This window comes from Manis pentadactyla, chromosome 2 (genome assembly GCF_030020395.1).
Source record: "Manis pentadactyla isolate mManPen7 chromosome 2, mManPen7.hap1, whole genome shotgun sequence".
Lineage (NCBI taxonomy): Eukaryota > Metazoa > Chordata > Mammalia > Pholidota > Manidae > Manis > Manis pentadactyla.
The window spans coordinates 13961780-13988227 of NC_080020.1; the positions used below are offsets into that span (position 1 = coordinate 13961780).

Below are 26448 nucleotides of genomic sequence, written 5' to 3' on the forward strand. Positions count from 1 at the left end.
AAATGTATAAGGATATGATGCCCATTATGTATCACACAGGGTGTTTTAATTGCCCTAAATACCCTCTGTGCTTGGCCTGTCCATTCCTCCCTCCTTCCCAATCCCTGGCAACCACTGATCCTTTCACTGCATACAGTATGTAGCCTTTTCAGATCGTCTCCTCTCACTTAGCAATATGCATTTATGTGTTCCTCAAGCTCTTCATGGCTTGATAGCCTATTTCTTTTTAATGCTGAATAATTTCCCATTTTCTGGATGTACCAGTTGATTTATTCATTCACCTACTGAAAGACATCTTGGTTGCTTCCATGTTTTGATAATCGTGAATAAAGCCTCTATAAACATCCTTTTGCAGATTTTTGTGCGGACATAAGTTTTCAGTTCTTTGAGTAAATACTGCAGAGTGTGGTTTCTGGATTATATGTTAAAGTAGGTTTACTTTTTCAAGAAACCACCAAACTGTCTTCCAAAGTGGCTATATCATTTTTCATTCCTACAAGCAATGTGTGAGCATTCCTGTTGCTCCACAAGTGTTTGGTATTGATGTACCTGCGTTTCCAGTGCATTTTAACAAATAGATATTAAAAGATCTTTTACATTCCATCCCTGTAATGAAACACCTGGCCGGTAGGGTAAATGGACTTTTCAATGTAATGCCTCTACGACAAAAAATAAATAAGGGTAGAACAAAAGAATAAAATATTGTGTATTGCAGACATCTGAAATATTAGCTAAGGACTGAGAGATTACCGAAATCCTTAGCTTCTGGGCATAGATACTCTCTAGGAATGTTATTTTCTGCTTTTCCTTTTTCAACTTTCAGATCACCAATGAGACATTTAGCAAAGGCAAGATTAATTCTGAAGGCAACTTACATGTAATTTTTCTAAAGTGGTAAAATGATCAATTTTATGTGGATGATCAAAATGAGATTCCATTATTCTCTAAGTAGTAATAAATCCACAAACACTATGGCCAAAGACTGCCCCAGGACTCTCCGGGGACCCCACCTGTTCGTACTGTGCAGGTGTCCTTCTATGACCTATTCCAAAGGGCAGGAGGAAAGAAATTTCTCTTCTAAGGCAGCTTCATCATTTCTTTTCTTTCTTTCTTCATTTCGTTCACATTTTGTGCATCGGGCAAACAGCCTAAGTGCATGACTAACCTTACTGCGAATGTACTTTGGGCATGGAAGTCACGTAAACGGAGGCAAAGCCCGTGAACAGCCTCTTCGGTCAGCTTGGCTCCGGTCCGAAGGAGGAAGGGACTAGCATTCCTTAAATACGTCTTTCATAGGTCATGTCACGTATTATTTCTAGGACTGTATGCTTATAAAGTAGATAGTGTGTTTTCCACTGACCTAGGGAGGAAATTAACAGAGAAGTTACTGTTTTACCCAAGGTCACACGATAGGTATCAGCCTCTAAACACAAAGCTTTGCCCCCACGGGGAAACAAGTCCCTTTAATGAGTAGTCCCAGCGTGCTCCCAGTTCGGCTTTCCTCTAAGTATTCAGGTCTCTCTTGTAGACCCCAAATGCTTTAGTTAGAAATTTGTCTTACTAATTTATTCTAAATTTCTACTCAAACCATTTGACTCAGCCTAATTTTCATAAAGGGAGATATCTAGACTATGCTTGATTTCTTCCGGAAACTGCTGACCTGGTGGCCAGCTGCCACATCTCTGCACGGTGCCCCGCCCACTCACGCACCCGCAGGGTCCATCCTAGCTGCTTGTTTCTCATTTGATCATTTCTCTTTTCCCTTAATGCTCTGCTCCCTCCCTTCCTACCAGCTGCTTTAAATTGTGTTAGCTCCTCCTGGCTTCCTTCTTTCTGGCTCTAAAGCCCCGCCAGTCTCCTTTCTAAATCACAAGACTTCAGACCTTATCAGCCTGCTAGTCAGGCAAGAGCTTCCCTGGGAGCATGGGCAGCACTCTGTCCCCTTTCTCGGAAAATCACTGTACACGCATGCAAATGTATTTACTATGTTAAATGTAAGTAAGTATTTAATATATAAATATATATATGTAATTTGTTAAATGTACATTATATATGCATTTGTTGAATAAAGTATATATATATATATATATATATTAAGTACAAATACATCTGTATGTATGTGTATTATGTATCTATCTATGTCCAAGCAGTTAGTATGTGATACAGAAAAAGTGGCAGTGTTCTCCCAACCAGACGTTAAAGATACTCCAACTATAAATATCTATCCTATAATTCCCAAATTCTGTCCCCAGTTTGGAGCTGTTTGTCAACCCCAAGCCGCTTCTAGGAGCAAAGGGCATTACTGTCACATGGATGGCTTTCCTTTTTCCTAGGGGAAAATATTTTAAATATTCCGTACTTGCAGTCTTCTGTGCTCCTAGCTATGGAAAAGATAAAGGTTGGATTGAGGATGATTTGATTTTCAGGCTGCATAGAAACACAGCCTGAGTACCAGACTCTATTAATAAGATTAATGGTGTTCATTTATTTGCTGAACTACTGCTCTTTAAGCGGTAAGACAAAAAACACAACCTGCTTCAAGGGAACTCGCTTCCCTTGAGGTACGAAGAGACAACGGCAGGTGAGAAACTGAGGCACAGTTGTCTGTGGGCATCAAGTAGCCTGTGAGCAGCAGTAAAGCCATAGCAACCTGCTCCAAATCTCTTCTGGGGAGTGTCTTGTCCAGGCTTTCTAAGCACCAAGTTGTAAGGTGCCTACATCCATGGAGTTGTCAGTTGGAGAACTCAAGATCAGCTGCCCTCTGCTGGCCAGTCCTTCCGCTTGCAGAAAAGATTTGTCCCCCACTTAGAGGCATCCACCAGACATGTCTCCCACTATGCATATTCTGAGTAGCTGACAGAACAGGGAATAAAGCCGTTGGATTCAGGGAGCCAGATTTCTTTTTTGCACTGTGACGCATTAATCTTTATCTTAAATCTTGACTACAGGCTGAAGTTCAGGAAAAACGAAAGCTAGCCATCTATAAGGAACAAGTGCATCTAGTTTATGAAAAGAAATACTTCAAGAGATGTGCCAGGGAAAGAAAGCCTAAAAGTGAGAAGCTGCTAAAAGGTCAGAAAAGGCTTGGATCTCTGTAGACACGGACAGTCACCAGTCGCTGGCACACCGCAGTCCACAACAACAAATAGTTCTTATCCCTGGGGATAAGATCTCTGAGTTTACCACTGCCATTACCCTATGCGCTTACCATCACTAGCCTACACTGCTCCTCAGTCCCCAGTCAAACCCATCTGTGCCCTTCAACCTAACAATCTTGTAGAAGTAACCACACAAGGATCCATTTCTGATGATGACACTCATTTGGTCACTTCCAAGGGTTCTTTTTACTTAAAATATATATCACAGAACAAGAACCAGTTTGAACTCCACCTTCCAAAGCCTTCTGCAACCATTGTCTAATTCATGTGCCATCTTCCTGAACTTCTTTCCCACTGGACCATTTGCTCACGACCTTTGAACTCTTTGCTTAACACAATCCTGCAAGCAAACCATTTTTGTTTTTTAGCCTAGAACATTCTTCTCTAACTTTGCTTATTATCCACATTCTACCTATTACTCAAAATCAGCACAAATCCTGCCCCAATTCTATTAATTTGCCAACAGAATGATTTGGGGAAAATTCTGTGACTACTCTGAGCTTGAGTTTCAGCATCTGTAAATGAAAATAGTGACACTGACATGACAATATTCCAGTAAGGAGTAAATCCAGTCTCGTATATTTAGTGCCAAGTACAGAGCCTTACACGTAACAAGTGATAAAAAATTTTTTAACTGACCTTTTCCAGGAATCCCTTCATTCCTTCTAATCAGAACATGTCCATCCTTCTGTCTACACTCAGATTATATATTGGTAGAAAAGGAACTGTTAGTCGAACTGCTCTAACGTCCTCACTTGAATATGAATTAGGTGAAAGCAGGGATTCTCTCTCTTCCATAATGTCCGCCTCCTCCCCAGTTCTTTGTGAATAGTAGGCAATCAAAAAAGGGGTTGGTGGGAGCCAGTTATCACCTCTTTAGTATTGCATTATTTCCATAATACACTTCCTCCCATTTCCCAAAGACTTGACAGAACTCTGAACCTCATCTGCCGTACACAATGCCTGTGAGGCATCTACAGCATGCAGCCTCAGTCCCTTCTCAGGACATGCAAGCACATGAGCCCTGGCAGATGACGGCTTTACAGTATTGGAAGGAGCTGGAGCAAAACCCCCTCACATGCATAGAAGCCCCTATGAATACACTGGCCTTGTCTCTGTACTGCCAGGTGTGAAGACAAAGACCCTTAAGAAGGCAGAAATTGCAGGTAAGAATCCCCAGCAGGGTCGGCTGTGGCACAGGCAGCTTGGCGCTCTGTATGGTTGGGGGAAGAACATACCGCTGAACAACGAGAAGAGGATCTCGGGTTAACAAAGCAGCGAGAAGCGAGCACAAAATCACCAGGACTCAGTCTGACTCTAGCACAGTGCTCTGTACACAAATCTTTTTTTTTTTTTCTGAAACAGTATTTTATTAAACAGCAAAGCAAAATTGCAATACAATCTTAAATGTTTGTGAATTAGGTCACAAAAGGGACACAAAATGTTTGCAGTATTATTATTATATATTCATACAGCTAAAGTCATTCATTGAATCTTACACCAATACAAACATGATTATTCCATGATTAAAAGTGGCCCAAATCTACATTAGTGGATCTTTTTAGCATTACTTCTGATATTAAGTTTCTTACCAAATGGAACCTACAAACTAAAATTTTTTAAATTGTTAAAGAATGATTAAAACTCTGCAAAGTAGTTGGATTTACAGAAAATTCTGGAAGAAGTAGCAAGATAAAATACTGAGGAAGTATCAGACTACATGTAAAACTCTCCTATTTTATTCAGGATTCAATACTAATACACTCAAGGGATTTTGCAAAAGTTGATCTGCTGGGTATTACAAATAAGCCTTGAGACCAAACTCTTTGTAATCTAGATATGGTTTATATAAAGTTAATCAAACTTCACCTACTTTCACACATATTCTTCAAAAGATCTAATTTGTGCTAAAGATAACACGGATCTGGAGTAAAAACATTTGGAATTGGTCACTGCTGTATATGAAGTACTTTTTCCATCCTGTTTCTATTTTTTCTTAAAATTTTCTATTTCAAACACACACACAACCAGAGCTTTTCAGATACCAAATGGCTTATTTTGTGCAAAAAGGTTTTTAACAAATCTTCTCAATTTCACAATTCAGTTTCAAAGAAAAAATTTTTATAGCCTCTGTTTTCAGTTGATTGAAGAGAAACTAACAATCCTATCTTACAACTAAATACAAATAAGCCCTAACTGAGAAAGTATTTCAGTTAAGTTTCAACAATTACGGTTCAGTTGACTCTCATAGATGATTAACTACTGAAATTACTTTTACAATGTGAAATAATTATTTTCCTTAGGAGAAGGGAAATGGGAAGGAAGAAACAAATGGAGAAGAGGCACAAGATGGTGGACAGGGTACATAAAGCTGTGCATTCAGTACATGATTTTGGTCACTTTTTCACAACATGGTGATTATTTTCTTGTATCTCTTACTATGCCTATAAATGACAGTGTTAAACTTTTAATTCAAAGGAAATTCAGTAAAACATTCATTTTCAAGTTTCATAAATATATGCATTTCTAATTATAAAGACTCTACATTTGCACATTTTCATGGACTAACATAATACACAAATTCATGAAGTTTTCTGTTATGCTCTAATTTTGCCTAATCTGACATAATCTTCATAAATACTCAATGAAGCCACAAACAAAAGTACTCTAACTTTTGGAACCTATCCAAATTTTAAAGAAAAAAGCAGCAGTAATTCCATTAAACAAGGGTTATCAATCCCTTACTTTCTTTTGCTTTTTGTGTCAGTTGTTTGAAAAACACTAGAAGCTGACATGAGGTTTTCTATATACTGTCCAAGAACTTGGTTTTCTGATTTTAGCTTCAGATTTTCTTCCTTAACTGCATCTACTCTTGCAGAGAGATCTTCAAGTGTGTGTTGGAGTTCCAACACTTGGTTAATAAGTCGTGTTTTTTCCTCCAGTTCCACCTGATTTTCAGCATCAACTGCATCCATGTCAGCATTCATCATCTTAGGTAAGAAACTTTTGGGCCTTGGATACAAAATCCTTGATGAATGTTCTGCAGTCCCTGAAGCCGGGAGTGGGAGGGCCACAAATCTTAATGTTGCTCAACATTAGCTAATTGTCCCCCAAAGCTGGATGTCTCGGTTAAGAAAAGAAACTGTGCAAAGCCCTGGAGGAGAAAACAAACAAATAGAAAGCTGCACTCTTATGTCATCAGGCTGCTAGATCAATGGTATCTGTGTTTTAATTTTTTTTAATGCTTAAAATTGAATTTTAGAAAGTCCTTAGTTCTCTTGGTGCTCTGAAAGGCTCTCCAGGCCTCTTGACTAGGAGTGATTTTAGTCCATTAGTTTAGTAGCTAGGGACTAAAAAAGCAGAAATTGAGAAATCATTAACCACAAAATACGTGAACATCTAGTCATCTCCAGGTACATTATTAGCAAATAAAATTTGCAGATCCTCACAGACAGAAAAAAGTGCTGTTACAGAGAAGCTTGGTTCTACTTTTCCAACAAGCAATCTTTGTTGAAGATAATGTATGATAACAGTGGTGAATTCTTACGTCTGTGCTTATGTTCTGTGGAAAGGTCACGGTTGACTGCAGCTACTGAAATGGATTCAAGGAGACCTAGTGTGGTGTGTCTTTAGAGGTTTTGTATAAAGATAAAAGATTTAAAAAAGGAATTCAGTTTCATGAACAGTTTCATAGATTCCTACATATAGCTTTTATAAGGCAGGCAAAACTAAAGCTACTAGATACACGTCACCCCCAGAAAAATGCCATTTGTACAAAAGAACTGACAACAGTCTTTAAAAAGGAAAATATCAGACATTGCCCCACATGTGACATATAACCCCACCTCAATAAATCAATTTTAATCCAAAAAATGGATTTTATACAGACCTGCAACTCATGTGTATTGTTTGAGAAAATTTCTGGGTGTCAAACTATGGTAATTATTGGCCATCAACCAGAGAAAATAATTAGATAGCCCCTAAAGATACATTTTCCGAGGTGCAGTTGTATGACTTTTCTGCATGACTTTGTGTAAGATACCCAAGTTCAATTTACCAAGTGCAGAGTGCTGAACAACGGGAAGAGGATCTCAGGTTAACAAAGCAGCAAGAAGCGAGCACAGAATCACCAGGGCTCAGTCTGACTCTAGCACAGTGCTCTGTACACAGATCTTAATGTTGCTCCACCCTCCCTAACTAGGATCAAATGACAAATTTTGTATAAGTAGCCAAAGGAATGAAACTCTGTTTTTTTTTTTAAATTCAACTGAATACATTTGAAGAGCTCATTGGCTTTATTAAATGATTCATGAATTGAGCAACAGCCCATCTGGCGAGTAGAGAGCTCCAGTGGGCTATGGGAAAGAAAGGTTTTAAAGTCACAGAAGCACTAAAAAGGAAAGAAATTTATTAACAAGGGGTGCATTGTTTAGGCAAGGTTTCCCTTCTTGGGGGGGAAAGGTCTCCCAGAGAAATTACAGCTTGGCTGGTAAAAGCTTATTTTCCTGAAGGAATTGAAACTGCAGGTAGGTTAGATATTAAATCTTGGTTGATGAGGGCCCTAACTTTAAGGGACCCCGTGACGGACCTGTGATTTTTTTTTTTCCTTTTTTTAACACCACCAACTGGAGAGGAGGCGAAAAGGCAAGTCCTGCCCCTCCCAGGGAGGAGTAGGATCCTGGGAAAGATAAGGAGAGGCTCCGGGAGCGGCGTCTGCGGATCACAGGGTGAGGGGGTAAAGCGAATGGAAAGGGGGAAGAAAGAGACGTGGGGGAAAATCCTAGGCATCCAGAGAATCCAGTACAATGGAATGAAAAGTATGTAATCAATCCAGTTCAGTGCTTGGGAGCTGATGCTCATGGGAGGGGAGCGTAAAGATGTATCTCAGGGTTATCAGATATACAAGGAAAATTCGTGGAAGCTCCAGGGCATTCTTGTTTCTTCCCCTTCCTTGGTCCCTTTGACACCGGACATCCAAGAGCTCTGCCTGCAAACTGTATCCAGTGAAGGGGTCAAGAGCAGGCCGCCCCCAAGGTGTGCCCTTGTGACCTGAAGAGAATTTCAGAGTTGAAAACAATCAAGGCTCAGAAACCGCAGAAAGATATATGACCTCCTCACCTCGGCTGCATTAAGTGAATTTAAGTGGCAACGTCTGTTAAAATTCCTCTCTAGGCGCATTGTGTCTGTGTGGCCCAGCAAACATTTGTTCACCAAGTATTTACTCTTTCATATTCCTTTGAATTGCTTCCCTTTTCCTTTGAAGTCCCAGACTTCTATCTCCTTCTCCTTGGTTCAGGATGGCATATGTGACTTATACGCCTCATTGTCCCTGACTGTCTTTGGAATCTGTGTCTGTAGATTTCCTGGATGTACATAATTGAATTATGTTTTTTCTCCTGTTGACTATCTCATGTCGATTGGATTCTTAGCCCAGCTAGAAGAGCCTCAGTGAATAAAGGAAACTTCTTCTTTCCCAAAACCAGAACCAAAGTTTAGAACTTGGACACATCTTGGTATTAATTGTCTTTGAAAAAATTTATGTTAAACACTTCACAAGGATTTATTATTATTTCTAAAGGACCTATTCTTTCTCCAGTGCTACAGATATGGAGGAATCAATTTAGTTTTTCTTTTCCATGTGTGTGATCCGTGTGGTAACTTTAAGGTGGAATTGGAATGGTGAGCTTCAAATATGTACTTTAGGTCAAGCATTCAAGCGACAGCAATCAGGGACCAAACTCGGCTTGTGTTGTAATACCTTTGAGCAAAGGAGACATTAAAAATATTGTATAAATGCTTTCATTTTCATCTTTTGCTTTAAATTTCTAAGAAGAGATTTAATGGGACAATGTACAATTTGAACAAGTCATTTACATGTATTGTCATCATAAACAATGTAATCACATGACATCCATTACAGTTCTGAAGCAATGATGAGTATTTACACACAGCAATTTGAAGCAACAGAGTAGAATGTCCCATCTTGTCAACATTGCGATGTGTCACTCTGATGCTCTAAAGATGGGATGAGGATGTTATTTTGAAAACAACTGGACTTGTTTTTCCTCAAGTGGAAATACCAGTTTTTCGTCACTGATGCATTTCCTTCACACCACTGTCCTGGTTTGCACTCACATCAGTCACAAGGCCCAATTACTCCCCCTTTCCCCACAGAGCTTCCAGGAGAGCCTTGGCCCCAGCCATTCTGCACGTTACTTATAGGATGTCACTGTTATTTGTGTTTTTGCTGTCTGAAGGGATCCAGAGTATATCACTGTGGCATAAGGATAATTTTGAACTGAAACCATCTGAGAATCAACAGATACAGGAAGAGTTGTGTGTATTTGTGGAGGGGGTAGGGGGTTATTCCTGAACCCTTCTTACCTGCCTAAGAGCAGAGTCTCTCAAAATAACTCAATTGTCATAAATCTCTACAGGAGTTTCCCAGGTCAACATCTGGATAAGCAACACCTAAACAGACACTGTCACAAAACTATCATGCTTTACAACTATTCTCCTAAGAATCCATTGATTTTTCCTAAAAGTGATTTTCTGTAACTGTACTTTCTCTTTCTCCCTTTCTCCTTATGACATTCTATTTGAGCCATATTTTCTGTGAATTCTCATGCATTTATATGAATAAACTTTTTATTTGCTCTTGCTAATCTGTTGTTTCTCGGTTTAATTTTCAGTTCCCCCAATTATGAACCTAAGAAGGTAGAGTAAAAGTTTTTCCTCCCTGGCATGTCCAATGACAAATAAAAACTCTAGAGATCAAGAGATCTCTGAAGTAAAAGGGCTTATTGAGCCTTTATAGATGCTAGCCTGATAAGGACTGAGTTCTAGGACAGGAAATTTCTTCTTCACCAGCAGCAGAGCCAATAAACAGAAACAAATTGTCCTTCAGACTCAAGAAACAGGGCACATTAGTGAAGGGTCTCAAGGAAAGAATGTTCATTAAATTCACAGTGGCTGTACAGATAAGGAAGGTGGGCTGACACAGAGCTGGGATAGTCCTGGCATAGGTGCTTAGTCCAGAGAGGAGGCCCATGGGTAGGCTGTTAATGATGGTCAGATACTGGTCACACACAAGGGGGATGTAATGATCCTGGGGACCTTCTAGTTGATCATTTAAATATTTCATCCAGGAATGTGGAGTTTCTGGTTAGCTGTGGCCGACACCTATTGACTGATTACCTCCCCTTGTCTCTCTCCCTCATTCTTTGGCCTATGTCACTTAATTTAAGACATTTCAGAATTTTTGCCTGATCGCCAAGAATAGACGCTAGCTCCACACAGACTTTGGTTATCACATCTGATGTGTAATGATACTAAAGACTGTTCATCTTGCTGGTCTGCCCTATTCAACCAACCGAATTGGCCATTTCTTCTGAAGAAAAGGCTCTGGATTTAGGGGACCCGCGCCTGTCCTTGTCTCTCAGTGCATGTCTGATTAATTCCAAACTCTAAACACTTGTTAATGCTGGTTGTCCTCCACGGGCTGCCTTCTTCCTCTTGTATTCATTCATTAAAACTTTGTGGGAAGGTCCTGTGGCAACTGGGGAAAAGCCCTGAGCTATGCATTTGGGCTCTCATTTCATCACTCTGTTTCGTCTCAGATTCTGTCACGGTGATTTACCCGATACTTATTTTGGAGGTCAAAAAGGCTAAGTGCCCCATAATTCACATGTGATCATTTATTAATGATTTCACATGCATTAGCTCCATCTCTCTCTGCAGACTGAATAATACTAAGTAATAATACTTAAGCTTTTATGAGTCCATCACAGCACGCACAGCATGAAGTCAAACAGGGCTAGGCGTTTATCAAATACATGTTATTAATGAAATAATCAATGAACTGATTGATTGTTGATTGACTTTTAGTAAACAAGCAGAAGAAGCCAGGAGACCAGGCTCCAGAGATACAGACTTTTTCCAACTACTGACTATCCTTACATGCCTACTACGCCCTACTTAACTATTCTTTCTTTTGGGAGAATTAACCACATTGTCAAAAAGAATGTAGTATTTTGTTCTCATTTTTTTTTTTAATATAGCCTCCATAAATATAACCCAAATCCTCTCAACTTGTGCCCTCATTCTTCATTTCCTTTCCATGGGTATTTGTCTCTAGAGAAGATGTACCTCCAAAGAGGCTTCTATCTCTAGCCACTCATGGATTTATTGCAAATTTAATGCCCTTCAAAGCCATTGTATTCCTTTGGAAATCATTAGTTCTTAGCAATTGACTCTGATGCCAATGCTTCTCAGAATGAGATGTTGGGAAAACTTCTCCCCTACACTGCTTGGTTCTTCTGGTTGATCTAATAATTAAATTGACACAGGACAGATTAACAGGAGAGAAATTTAATTCTTAACAGACAGAAGCCTCAGAGATATGGGACGTAAGTAATGAAGGCAGGCAGCTCTTACACTTTTTAGACAAAGAAACAATAAAGTTGTGAGGAATTGGCAAGACAAAGAAACTTAGGCCTGGGTATTAATTAGTGGAGAATCTGAGCAGTTTGTTTACATCCCCTTCTTGGCCCTGAATTCCCTGTCTCTAACGATAAGGATGTCCTTCTGTCTCCTGGTGCAGGGAGGGCACCTTTCATGTGGAAGATTTATTTCTTGCTTTCTGGAGACAAAGGAGGTCAGAGTGCTCTTACACTGGCTATTTCTTAAGTAACTTCAATTCGAAATAACCAGTATGCCATGGGTTATATCTTGGGGCAGTCTGCCTTGCACCCCAACAGAAATATAGTAGATAATTTAAATATAACATGCTTAAACAGGACATAGTGCCCATCTCTAAGGGAAGATTAAATGGTAATAATATGGGCAATAAATTATACTTAGTAACTAAAACTTTACAGTCAATTGTACTTTAGAAAACAAATGAGGACTTTGTTTAAGATTGACAAAATAAACTCTAATTTTAAAAAATGCCTTAAAAGATTTAAATCTGAAAAGCAATTACAGAGTCTATTTTAAAACAAGAAAATAAATAGACAGATGGTAATTTCAGATTTACTCCAAGAAATTCATTAAACTAAATTCAAAAACTGAGTTTACCTAAGGAGGCACCTAAGGTAATTGCTGAATTTCCAGTATGCAACAGACTCTTTTTATACTTCCTTTTTAAAAAATCATTAACAAGTGGGACACTGGCGTGTATATATTACAACTCTTCCCATTTGTTTCCATTTGTTTTCTTCTTTTTTGGTAAGAGCCTTCCTTGAGTTCACTGCTTCTTGAGCACAAGCATACCAATTGTTTAAAAAAAGGCATGAGAAGAAATGCTTTAAGCTAATATAGGTGCAAAGAATACAGAGAACTTAATAATTATGCTTAATCTTTAATTTGTTTTAGGAATAGAAAGCAGGCAGTTCTTCCCAAAACAATCATCTGCCCAGCTATCCATACGCCAATGCCATTCTGTTTTAATCTTTGAGGCTCTGAATATACGTTAATGTGGTCCCAACGGTCCCTCGCAATTGCTTTCCATTTTCGATTTTTTTTTTTTATGAACATGAGTATTCAATTGTCGAGTTCCAAACAAACTAAAGTTAGTCTTTTTATTGAGATGTTAAATTTATATACATTTATAGAGAACTGACCTTAAAATTTAGAGTGCTTCTTTTCAAGGACATATGTATTCACATTTGTTCAAATCTATTTGCTGTCCATCACAAAGTTTTCAAGTTTATTTTTTAGTTATTGCACATGTCTTGTTCATCTCCATTGCTCTTTAAAATGTAGTTTCCTCTTTAATTATATCTTCTCATTAGTTATTTCTGTATTTTAAGGTTATTGATTTCTGTATAGTTTACCTACTGCTGCTTTAGCTACTATTCAACCTCTCGTTTATAATACTTTTGTAGTTAACTGATTTGGAATTTAGATAATATGATTTACAATTAGAGATCGCATTACCTCTTCCATTCCCACTGTTACATCGCCATACTTCCGTATGTATGTATCTGTTGACAAATCAAAAACTCTAGAGACTTGGAGGTCTCTGAAATAAAAAGGGTTTATTGAGCCATTATAGATGAATAGAGACTGAGACCGGGACAAGAAGTTTCTGCTCCACCAGCAGCGGGGCCAGTTAGCAGAAACAATTGTCCCCCAGACTCAAGAAAAGGGGTATTCCTAAGGGGTCTCAGGGAAAGAGTTCGTTAAATTCACACTGGCTACAGATAAGGAATGAAGGCTAATTTCAAGTGGGGAAAGTCAGGGGTAGGTGGTCAGTCCATAAAGAAGGTTCATGGATTGGTTATTGACGATGGTCAGACATTGATCATATGCGAAGGGGATGTGGGGGTTCTGAGGAACCTTCTAGGTGAGCTGAAATGACTTCATCCGGGAAAGTGGAGTTTCTGGTTAACTATAGCCTGTGGCTGTTGACGAACGACCTTCCCTTATCTGTCTTCCTCATTCTTTGGCCCTAATGTCACTTAATTTAGGACATTTCATAATTTTTTCCTTCTCATTCTAACTTTATTCACTAATATCACCAATATAATGTTGAATAATAGTGATGAAAGTTGTACTCTTGTCTTGTTCGAAATGGTTGTTTTCCCTTTAAGGCAGATGTTGATTTGGAGAATGAAGGATGTGTTAAAAGAAATATCCATCAATTCATATATATTTTTTAAATGGTAAATTACAGAAATGTTTTTGGTATCTAGGGAGCTTGTCTTATGAGGTTTTTCCTCACTTGAATTCCTAATATTATTTAATCATGTTAATGGATTTCCTAACTATGAATGATTGTAGCAATCCTGGAATAAAACTTACTTGATTATAATATATAATTTATGTGCTACAGGATTCTTTTCTTTTTTTTAGGACTTTTGCAATGATATTCTTAAATAAAACTGAAAATATGTGATCTTCTTTATTACACAAAAGATTTTGGTGTCTATGTCATGTCCACTTCTTTAAAAAATTAGAAAGTTTTCCTTTGGTAAATCTCTAGAATAGTTTCAAATATCACTGAAATTATCTGCCTTTCAAAGATTTGGTGAAATTCTCCAGTGAACATCTCTCCTATCTTTTGTTTCAGAGTTGGGAGAGTATCTCTTGACAACTTTTTTCTTGCCTTCTATGGAAATAAATCTGTTTGGATTTTTCATCCTTTCTTGAGTCAGGTTTATTTTCCCAGCAAGTACAAATTTTCTTATACAAAGTTTTTTATACAAAATTTCAGATTAGTTTTCATTGAGTTATGAAAATAGTTTCATAATTTAAAAAAATTTCCTTTGTTTCTATGATTATCTGTGTCATAAGCTTTTGTGAATTTGTTAGTTTTTCCCCTTTGTACAGATTAGGTTTGTTAATAGGATATCAATGACTACCGGTTTTGTTCCTCAAACGTCTCAGATTTTTTATTTATTTTTTCACTCATTTTTATGTTATTACCCATTATTTTGCTGAATTTTTCAATAGTTCTTTTCTTTTGCTTTTTTAAAACTTAATTGTAATTTTAATAATATATTTAGTCTGGTACTAGTCTATTTATTTTCATTTATTTTCTTATATATGAGTGTTAAAGGCTGTGGATTTTCTTTGAGTATCACTTTGATGTTTCCTGCAGATTTGGTTTTACGCTGTTTTCATTAGTGTCATTTTTCTAGAAGTTCATTGCTTAGGTTGTGTTTTTCATTTGACCCAAGTGTAACTTACTAAAATATGTTCAAATTTTAGGTGAAGGCCATTTTGTTTTAAATTTTGTAATTAAATTCTAGTTTATTATATTGACATAAAACAATGCTGCCTGTATAAATCCTTGGTTTTTGAATGCATCAAGATATTTTTGTGTTCTAATATAAATTCAAATTCCTGATTATTACACATATACTTGAACATAAATTTTCTTACAAATTTTCATGGTACAAAGTAAAATATATCTAACCTAAGATCTATTTCATTATTTTGCTTATAACTTCTATATCATTACTTTTTTTAGCTACTTAATCTGTCTTGTATTAAGAGGAGTAAGAGAGTTTATAATTATTCTGAAATTCTATAATTACTTCCACACAAAACTTACTTTTATTTGATGCATGATATTAAAAATTGTCACATCTTCATTATATGAATTGTCCTTTTGATGCATAGCATTTTGCCTTTATTAATGCTTTTGCCTGACATTGTAAAATACTCTCTCCTTTTATTTCTATTTTCCTGGCATACCTGTGTACATCCTTTTATTTTTAACCTTTTTCAAGTACTGGTTTTAGATGTATCTCCTGAAACACAACAGAGTTGAGTTTTGCCTTATGATCTAATCTGAATATCTATTTTTATAGGCAAGTTAGACCTATTTAATTGTTTTGATATGACTGATATGTCTGGTCTTAGCTCTGTCATGTTATATTATGTTACATACATTGGTCATTGACAGGCACATTTTAAAGCTCTTTCACTACATGGTCTGTTTTCTTTGTTATATTTATTTTTAGTTCTATTTCAGAATGCTTTATAATTTTTTGTTCCTATAGTTACTTTTATAGTTATCTTTTAGTTCCCCTTTACATTGGGTAGGATATATTTGTTCCTTAAATAGGAGCAACAAGAAAATTAGCTAGTCATATCTTTTTCCCCCAGGTCCAAATTAATAGTATTGGTTTTCTCAAAGTTTACCTTTGTCTTCTTAAATGTGCTGAAATCTCCTACTTATCAGACAGCTGTAGAGGACAGCCTGTGGCTCTCGTTTATTACATTCAAGGCAGGTGGGCCCGTCCTATTTCCATGTGCCCCTCTCCTCACGTGTTATGTTGTGTTATTTCTGCACTGTCAGAGCGTACGGCATCTCTCCTTTATTTTGCCAACCTCTGTCACAGTGAGAAATAACCTTAACTGAGTTATAGCCTCCAATGTGCCAGAGGCAGCCTAACACACAGACTGTAGAACAGAAAGGATGGCAGCTAAAATCAAGTCACTGAAATACATGTTTATTCAATTAACTTAAAATATACAGTGAGAAATGAGGGAGAAGGACAGATAGATTCAGGCCCTTGGGATAGGGTGCAAGTGGAATGGGGAGACACACTCCTGAAATCCTGTGCTGTGCTGTGTTTTCTCTCTGTCACATTGGCCTCCCCCAGGATGGTATGTTTCAAGGGCCCGAGTTGAATATGAGCCACAGGGACAGTTACACCTGCTGCTGACGTACCCTGCCCATGAACTGCTGATCGGGGGTTCACTTCTTTCTGCCTCTCTCAGCAGAGAATATGGGGGAATCATGATGGGTCTGATCAATAGGTGGGTAGTTTAAGGCCTCAATATGTGATGCCTCAATAATATCAGCCCTTATTTGATCCTTTCATTCCTTCTTACCTATGTTCAACACACATACATTCTGTTTTTGTTTAGGCTTAAAATCTCTTTGCATATTTATATATATTTGTTTTGTTTGTTTCTGTTATTATCTACATAGCAGAATCATTCTTTTAGTTGAAATATAGTTGATATACAATATTATATTGGTTTCAGGCATATAATATAGCAGAATCATCCTTCACAGTGCTCCTGGCACGTACTGTGTTCTCATCCACATTTATTTTAGGACTACTGTTATGTCTTGTTTGCCAATGTAGTTAGATTTTCTTGTAAACTAAATTCCTCAGGAAGGGCTGATGGGGCTGCTAACACTGCCTCTTCTCCCCAGGCTCTGTCTGGTGCCTCCTCCAGGGGCCGCCAGTTTCCTTGTTAGTTAGTACAAGGTTCAGGTGGGGCTGGGGCTTCTTGGTGGTCTGCTTGGTGGCTGTGGAGAAGAGCTGGTGAGTGCACGTGAGCTCACCTCCTGTATTCCGATTGGCACTGCAGCCCCCCTGGGCCCCTAAGAACTCATGAGCTTTCAGCGGCTTTCTTCTTAGCCCACTTGGGTGACACCACTTCCTCCTCCGAGCTCCGCCAGAGCCCACACAGTCCACAGCTGGCTTCCCTGAAGGGAGAGCACTTGCTCTGGAGTCCATATCCTTGGTTACTTGGTGGCCTTGAGATCACCATGCTCTACTGGGCTCAAAAAAATAAAGGAGAAAACTGTGACTTGGTAGTTCACTCAGCTTTGTTCATTGTTAAGGTGGAGGCCACACTCTTACTGGTTTTGCATATCCAAAGCCCAAGAGCAACCTTCAACCATGGATGCCTTTTTCTATTTTTTTAAGAAATATAAGGTATCTTTAATTTTCTATTCTTTCTCTTCTGTCCTCTTCTCAGTCTTTCCTCAGCCTCGCTCCTCAAATGCAGCATCAGAACTGTGGCATCTCGAAACTTGTCTTGAAAATTCCTAGGAGGAAAGTCAAATCACCTGCTGTAACACTCAGCAACTGTATAAAACTATGTGGCAGCAGAGAGGCACGGTAATAGAAACTTGCAAAGTTACAGAAAGAGAGCAAATAACCACATATGTCTTAATGTCTGAACTTTGAGTAATTTCACACAGACACTAAAAATTTTCTCCCTTTCCTTAATAGCATCTGTGGAAATCACTGACCAGATGCACACAGGTAAGAGTTTGAATGCAATACTAAAGACAGAACATGACACAAAGATAACTGATTTGAAAATACTGAATTCTTCATGTATGTTTCTGCAGTGCAGAGCAATGCTTGCACATACCATAAATCAAACAGCTATTGTTATTTTGCTGCACAGTGTATAACTAATACTTATATGAATTATGTACGTAAACAAGATTTGGACATGGATAATTTCTTTATATTGGGGAAAAGACTTTCAATCTGTTCACATTTCATGCAAATTTAAATGTTGTGTAACTGAGGTCTAATGTATAAAAATAATCTTATTCTATGCATAAATTTTGAAATACTAGAACTATCCTAAGTTTGTTTAAAATAGGCAATCTCAAAGCCAGGGAATTGAGTAAATTATAAATTATATTTAGTCTACTGTCACAGAACAATAGTGCATTACTTGGTAAACTTCATTATTTTTATTGGGAAATTTAACTTAAATTTGGACATGTTGAGCATTTTTTTCATCTACATTCATAAATTACATCAGTTAGTAGCTTTCTTTTCCTGTGATATTTTTGTCTGGTTTTGGTACCAGGAAAATACTGGCCTCACAGAATGACTTGAAAAGTTCTCTATTTTTAATGAAGAATGGACACTGATTTTTTAGTACTTGGCAAAAGAAAGTAGTAAAGCCCCACTGAGTTTGTTTTTCTTTGTAGGAAAGTTTTAAATTATTAATTTAATCCTTTTACTTGCCCCAGGTCTACTCAGACGTACTATTTCTTCTTGAGTCAGTGTTAATAGTTTCTGAGTTTCGAGGAATCTTTCTGTTTCATCTAGGCTGTCTAATTTGTGGGCATGCACTTGTTTATAGTGTTTGTCTATAATCCTGCATATTTCTGAGTCTTGATTTTAGTAATTCGTGCCTTTTCTCTTTTTTTCCTTGCTAAATCTTGAAAATATTTTAAAGCAGACCTAATAGATTATCCACAGTTAAAAAGGTTTGTCAATTGTTTTATCTTTTTAGCAAAACATTTTAATTTTTGCTGATTTTCTCTATTGCTTTTCTATCCTCTATCTCTCATATTTCGACTCTAATCTTTATTATTTTTCTCCCTTCTTGTTGATTTTAGTATAGATTGCTCTTATTTTCTAATTTTTTAATGAAGAAGGTTGGATTATGATTTTTCTCTTTTGTAATACACATGCTTACTGCTATAAGTTCCCCTCTAAGCACCATATATAAAAACAAATATATTTTATATATTTACCTCTGAAATTACCAGTAGTGGTGACTTTTATTTCCTCACATGGATTCAAGTTACTTTCTGGTGACTTATTTATAGCCTGAAGAATTCCTTTTAGTATTTCTTATAGAGTGGTTGTTCTAGCAACAACTTCTCTAAGTTTCTGTTTTTATAAGAATGGCTGAATTTCTCCTTTATTTGGGAAGGATATTTTTGCTAGGTATAGAATTAATGGTCAATTGCCTTTCTTTTAACACTTTAAAAATGCTATCCTGGGGGTGGAGCCAAGATGGTGGCATGAGTAGAGCAGCGGAAATCTCCTCCCAAAACCACATATATCTATGAAAATATAACAAAGACAACTCTTCCTAGAATAAAGACCAGAGGACACAGGACAACATCCAGACCACATCCACACCTGTGAGAACCCAGTGCCTCGTAAAGGGGGTAAGATACAGGCCCGGCCCTGCGGGACCCGAGCACCCCTCCCCCCAGCTCCCGGCGGGAGAAGAGCAGGCAGAGCGGGAGGGAGACGGAGCCCAGGACTGCCGATCACCCAGCCCCAGCCATCCGGGCCGGAGCGCAGACACAGTGCATGTGCAGGGCCCTGGATACTAGGGAAACAGGGCAGCAAGACCTGTGAGTGGGTGCCTGAGGCCAGCACCAGAGAATGAAGAAAAGCAAGTGGCCATTTTTTCTTTTTTTTTTTTTGCAAGTGCTTTTTAGAAGTCTTAAAGGGACAGGGACCCCAATACTAGGGAAACAGGGCAGCATGACCAGTGAGCGGGTCCCTGAGGCTGGTGCCTGAGGACAAAGAAAAGCAAGTGTTGTTTTTTTTTAAAATTATTTATTTAATTTTTTTGTTTTGTTTTGTTTTATTTTGTTTTGGCGAATGCTTTATGGAAGTCTTAAAGGAACAGGGTGGGACACTTAGTCCAGAGGCAGGGAATCCGGGATCTCTGGGCACCCTAACCCCTGGGCAGCAGGGAGCACGGAGATCTCTTACTGAGATAAATAGCCTCCCGGCCGCTCCCCCTCCAACACGACTCCACCACTTTGGAGCAGCTGCCCGAGCCAGGCCACGCCCACGGCAACAGCGGAGATTAACTCCATAGCAGCCGGGCAGGAAGCAGAAACCCTGTCTGCGCGCAGCTGCGCAGCACAAGCCACTAGAGGTCGCTGTTCTCAGGAGAGGAGGGCCACAAACCAACAAGAAGGGAAGTTCTTCCAGCCGTCACTCGTACCAGCTCCGCAAACTATTCCTATCACCATGAAAAGGCAAAGCTACAGGCAGACAAAGATCACAGAGACAACACCAGAGAAGGAGACAGACCTAACCAGTCTTCCTGACAAAGAATTCAAAATAAGAATCATAAATATGCTGACAGAGATGCAGACAAATACGCAAGAGAAATGGGATGAAGTCCGGAGGGAGATTACAGATGCCAGAAAGGAGATCGCAGAAATGAAACAAACTTTGGAAGGGTTTATAAGCAGAATGGATAGGATGCAAGAGGCCATTGATGGAATTGAAATCAGAGAACAGGAACGCATAGAAGCTGACATAGAGAGAGACAAAAGGATCTCCAGGAATGAAACAATATTAAGAGAACTGTGTGACCAATCCAAAAGGAACAATATCCGTATTATAGGGGTCCCAGAAGAAGAAGAGAGAGGAAAAGGGATAGAAAGTGTCTTTGAAGAAATAATTGCTGAAAACTTCCCCACACTGGGGGAGGAAATAATTGAACAGACCACGGAAATACACAGAACCCCCAACAGAAAGGACCCAAGGAGGACAACACCAAGAGACATAATAATTAAAATGGCAAAGATCAAGGAAAAGGGAAGAGTTTTAAAGGCAGCTAGAGAGAAAAAGATCACCTATAAAGGAAAACCCATCAGGCTATCATCAGACTTCTTGACAGAAACCCTACAGGCCAGAAGAGAATGGCATGACATATTTAATGCAATGAAACAGAAGGGCCTTGAACCAAGGTTACTGTATCCAGCACGACTATCATTTAAATATGATGGCAGGATTAAACAATTCCCAGACAAGCAAAAACTGAGGGAATTTGCTTCCCACAAACCACTTCTACAGGACGTCTTACAGGGACTGCTCTAGATGGGAGCACTCCTAAAAAGAGCACAGAACAAAACACCCAACATATGAAGAATGGAGGAGGAGGAATAAGAATGGAGAGAAGAAAAGAATCTCCAGACAGTGTATATAACAGCTCAATAAGCGAGCTAAGTTAGGCAGTAAGATACTAAAGAGGCTAACCTTGAACCTTTGGTAACCACGAATTTAAAGCCTGCAATGGCAATAAGTACATATCTCTCAATAGTCATCCTAAATGTAAATGGACTTAATGCACCAATCAAAAGACACAGAGTAATAGAATGGATAAAAAAGCAAGATCCATCTATATGCTGCTTACAAGAAACTCACCTCAAACCCAAAGACATGCACAGACTAAAAGTCAAAGGATGGAAAAACATATTTCAGGCAAACAACAGCGAGAAGAAAGCAGGGGTTGTAGTACTAATATCAGACAAAATAGACTTCAAAACAAAGAAAGTAACAAGAGATAAAGAAGGACACTACATAATGATAAAGGGCTCAGTCCAACAAGAGGATATAACCATTCTAAATATATATGCACCCAACACAGGAGCCCCAGCATATGTGAAACAAATACTAACAGAACTAAAGGGGGAAATAGACTGCAATGCATTCATTTTAGGAGACGTCAACATGCCACTCACCCCAAAGGATAGATCCACCGGGCAGAAAATAAGTAAGGACACGGAAGCACTGAACAACACAGTAGAGCAGATGGACCTAATAGACATCTATAGAACTCTACATCCAAAAGCAACAGGATATACATTCTTCTCAAGTGCACATGGAACATTCTCCAGAATAGACCACATACTAGGCCACAAAAAGAGCCTCAGTAAATTCCAAAATATTGAAATTCTACCAACCAATTTTTCAGACCACAAAGGTATAAAACTAGAAATAAATTCTACAAAGAAAACAAAAAGGCTCACAAACACATGGAGGCTTAACAACATGCTCCTAAATAATCAATGGATCAACGAACAAATTAAAATAGAGATCAAGGAATATATAGAAATAAATGACAACAACAACACAAAGCACCAAATTCTGTGGGACGCAGCAAAAGCAGTCTTAAGAGGAAAGTATATAGCGATCCAGGCACACTTGAAGAAGGAAGAACAATCCCAAATGAATAGCCTAACATCACAATTATCGAAACTGGAAAAAGAAGAACAAATGAGGCCTAAAGTCAGCAGAAGGAGGGACATAATAAAGATCAGAGAAGATATAAACAAAATTGAGAAGAATAAAACAATAGCAAAAATCAATGAAACCAAGAGCTGGTTCTTTGAGAAAATAAACAAAATATATAAGCCTCTAGTCAAACTTATTAAGAGAAAAAGAGAAGCAACACACATCAACAGAATCAGAAATCAGAACGGAAAAATCACGACAGACTCCACAGAAATACAAAGAATTATTAAAGACTACTATGAAAACCTATATGGCAACAAGCTGGAAAACCTAGAAGAAATGGACAACTTCCTAGAAAAATACAACCTTCCAAGACTGACCAAGGAAGAAACACAAAAGTTAAACAAACCAATTACGAGCAAAGAAATTGAAACGGTAATCAAAAAACTACCCAAGAACAAAACCCCTGCGCAGGACGGATTTACCTTGGAATTTTATCAGACACACAGAGAAGATATAATAGCCATTCTCCTTAAAGTTTTCCAAAAAATAGAAGAGGAGGAAATACTCCCAAACTCATTCTATGAAGCCAATATAACCCTAATACCAAAACCAGGCAAAGACCCCACCAAAAAAGAAAATTACAGACCAATATCCCTGATGAATGTAGATGCAAAAATACTCAGTAAAATATTAGCAAACCGAATTCAAAAATATATCAAAAGGATCATACACCATGACCAACTGGGATTCATCCCAGGGATGCAAGGATTGTACAAGATTCAAAAATCCATCAACATCATCCAACACATCAACAAAAAGAAAGACAAAAACCACATGATCATCTCCATAGATGCTGAAAAAGCATTTGGCAAAGTTCAACATCCATTCATGATAAAAACTGTCAGCAAAATGGGAATAGAGGGCAAGTACCTCAACATAATAAAGGCCATCTATGATAAACCCACAGCCTACATTATACTGAACAGTGAGAAGCTGAAAGCTTTTCCTCTGAGATCGGGAACTAGACAGGGATGCCCACTATCCCCACTGTTATTTAACACAGTACTGGAGGTCCTAGCCACGGCAATCAGACAAAACAAAGAAATACAAGGAATCCAGATTGGTAAAGAAGAAGTTAAACTGTCACTATTTGCAGATGACATGATACTGTACATAAAAAACCCTAAAGACTCCACCCCAGAATTACTAGAACTGATATCGGAATATTGCAAAGTTGCGGGATACAAAATTAACACACAGAAATATGTAGCTTTCCTATACACTAACAATGAACCAATAGAAAGAGAAATCAGGAAAACAATTCCATTCACAATTGCATCCAAAAGAATAAAATACCTAGGAATAAACCTAACCAAAGAAGTGAAAGACCTATACCCTGAAAACTACAAGTCACTCTTAAGAGAAATTAAAGGGGACACTAACAGATGGAAACTCATCCCATGCTCATGGCTAGGAAGAATTAATATAGTCAAAATGGCCATCCTGCCCAAAGCAATATACAGATTTGATGCAATCCCTATCAAATTACCAGCAACATTCTTCAATGAACTGGAACAAATAATTCAAAAATTCATATGGAAACACCAAAGACACCGAATAGCCAAAGCAATCATGAGAAAGAAGAATAAAGTAGGGGAGATCTCACTCCCCAACTTTAAGCTCTACTACAAAGTCATAGTAATCAAGACAATTTGGTACTGGCACAAGAACAGAGCCACAGTCCAGTGGAACAGATTAGAGACTCCAGACATTAACCCAGACATATATGGTCAATTAGTATTTGATAAAGGAGCCATGGACATACAGTGGCGAAATGACAGTCTCTTCAACAGATGGTGCTGGCAAAACTGGACAGCTACATGTAGGAGAATGAAACTGGACCATTGTCTAACCCCATACACAAAAGTAAATTCAAAATGGATCAAAGACCTGAATGTAAGTCATGAAACCATAAAACTCTTAGGAAAAAACATAGGCAAAAACCTCCTAGACATAAACATGAGTGACCTCTTCTTGAACATATCTCCCCAGGCAAGAAAAACAACAGCAAAAATGAACAAGTGGGACTATATTAAGCTGAAAAGCTTCTGTACAGCAAAAGACACCATCAATAGAACAAAAAGGAACCCTACAGTATGGGAGAATATATTTGTAAATGACACATCCGATAAAGGCTTGACATCCAGAATATATAAAGAGCTCACCCACTTCAACAAACAAAAAACAAATAATCCAATTAAAAAATGGGCAGAGGAACTGAACAGACAGTTCTCCAAAAAAGAAATACAGATGGCCAACAGACACATGAAAAGATGCTCTACATCGCTAATTATCAGAGAAATGCAAATTAAAACTACAATGAGGTATCACCTCACACCAGTAAGGATGGCTACCATGCAAAAGACAAACAACAACAAATGTTGGCGAGGCTGTGGAGAAAGGGGAACCCTCCTACACTGCTGGTGGGAATGTAAATTAGTTCAACCATTGTGGAAAGCAGTATGAAGGTTCCTCAAAATGCTCAAAATAGACTTACCATTTGACCCAGGAATTGCACTCCTAGGAATTTACCCTAAGAACGCAGCACTCAAGTTTGAAAAAGACAGATGCACCCCTATGTTTATTGCAGCACCATTTACAATAGCCAAGAATTGGAAGCAACCTAAATGTCCATCAGTAGATGAATGAATTAAGAAGATGTGGTACATATACACAATGGAATGTTACTCAGCCATAAGAAGAAAACAAATCCTACCATTTGCAACAACATGGATGGTGCTAGAGGGTATTATGCTCAGTGAAATAATTCAAGTGGAGAAAGAGAAATACCAAATGATTTCACTCATCTGTGGAGTATAAGAACAAAGGAAAAACTGAAGGAACAAAACAGCAGCAGAATCACAGAACCCAGGAATGGACTAACAGATACCAAAGGGAAAGGGACTGGGGAGGATGGGTGGGTAGGGAGGTATAAGGGGGGAAGAAGAAGGGGGGTATTAAGATTAGCATGCATGGGGGGTGGGAGAAAGGGGAGGGCTGTACAACACAGAGAAGGCAAGTAGTGATTCTATAACATTTTGCTATGCTGATGGACAGTGACTGTAAAGGGACTTATGGGGGGGCCTGGTATAGGGGAGAGCCTAGTAAACATAATATTCTTCATGTAATTGTAGATTAATGATAACAAAAAAAAAGAAAGGGAAGGGGGATTACTCCCTGATAGGGTAAAACTATCTGTAAATCAATGATTAATGCATGCTTTAAATATCCTTAATTTTGATCACGTAAAGGGTGTCAGATGATCAGCTATGGAAGTACATTTTTCTGATAATATTCCTTTCTCTTAAAAAAGTAAAAATAAAAAAAGGAGTTCCTGTGTGGTGACCTCCAATAAGTTCTTCACAATGGTATAAAGGGCATATCGCATATCAAAGGGTGGGCAAAGGGTCTGTTTGTGTTTATACAGAGGATCAAAGCCTAATTTGGCTACCCAGAAAACAAACTAAGATACGATATGAAGAAGAAACTCCAACATCGACATTCTCTGGAAGAGTCATTCCAGAAGATGATCATCAAAAAACCCCAACAAAGATCCACGCACTGCTACAGCTGTAGATGCACTCATCCCACCAGTTCCTGGAATTGCCATTGGAATGAAGAAGGAGACATCTAAGCTGGCCTGTGCATACAGTAAAACAACAAATTTGACTGGATCTATACTGTTGGAACTCAACCAAGAATTAGGAGAAGTGCAAATTGTAGCGCTCCAAAATCTTACAACTACAGACTATTTACTGTTAAAAGAACATATGGGATGTGAATAGTCCCCAGGAATGGGTTGTTTTAATTTGTCTGACTTCTCTCAGACTGTTCAAGTTCATTGGACAATATGCACCATATCATAGATAAGTTTTCACAAATGCCTAAGGTGCCTAACTGGTTTTCTTGGTTTCACTGGAGATGGCTGGTAATTGCAGGTATGCTTTGGTTATGTAACTATACTCCTATTATGTTAATGTGTGTGCGCAATTTAATTAGTAGTTTAAAACCTATACATGCTGAAGTTACTCTACAAGAAGATATGTCAAAGAAATAATCAATCTTCCCATGTTTTCTTCCACCTGCTACTTCTATAGCTTTTCTTCTTCCTTCCTAATTACAATCCTTAAATAGAATTCGTGCCTCATATCGAATTTACCGAGTATCATAATTCTTCCAAGTGGTAAAGATACCTCAAGACAAATGCTGGGCATAAAAGCCAC

General features: G+C 38.3%; 1 protein-coding gene across 1 annotated transcript; it reads right to left on the bottom strand.

Moving 5' to 3' along the window:
* Positions 1-4513: 4513 nt before the first annotated feature.
* On the bottom strand, positions 4514-6222 carry LOC118912894 (short coiled-coil protein). The gene has a single exon (XM_036886478.2). The coding sequence runs from the start codon at positions 6146-6148 to the stop codon at positions 5900-5902; it is 249 nt and encodes an 82-aa protein (XP_036742373.1). The 5' UTR covers positions 6149-6222; the 3' UTR covers positions 4514-5899.
* Positions 6223-26448: the final 20226 nt, after the last annotated feature.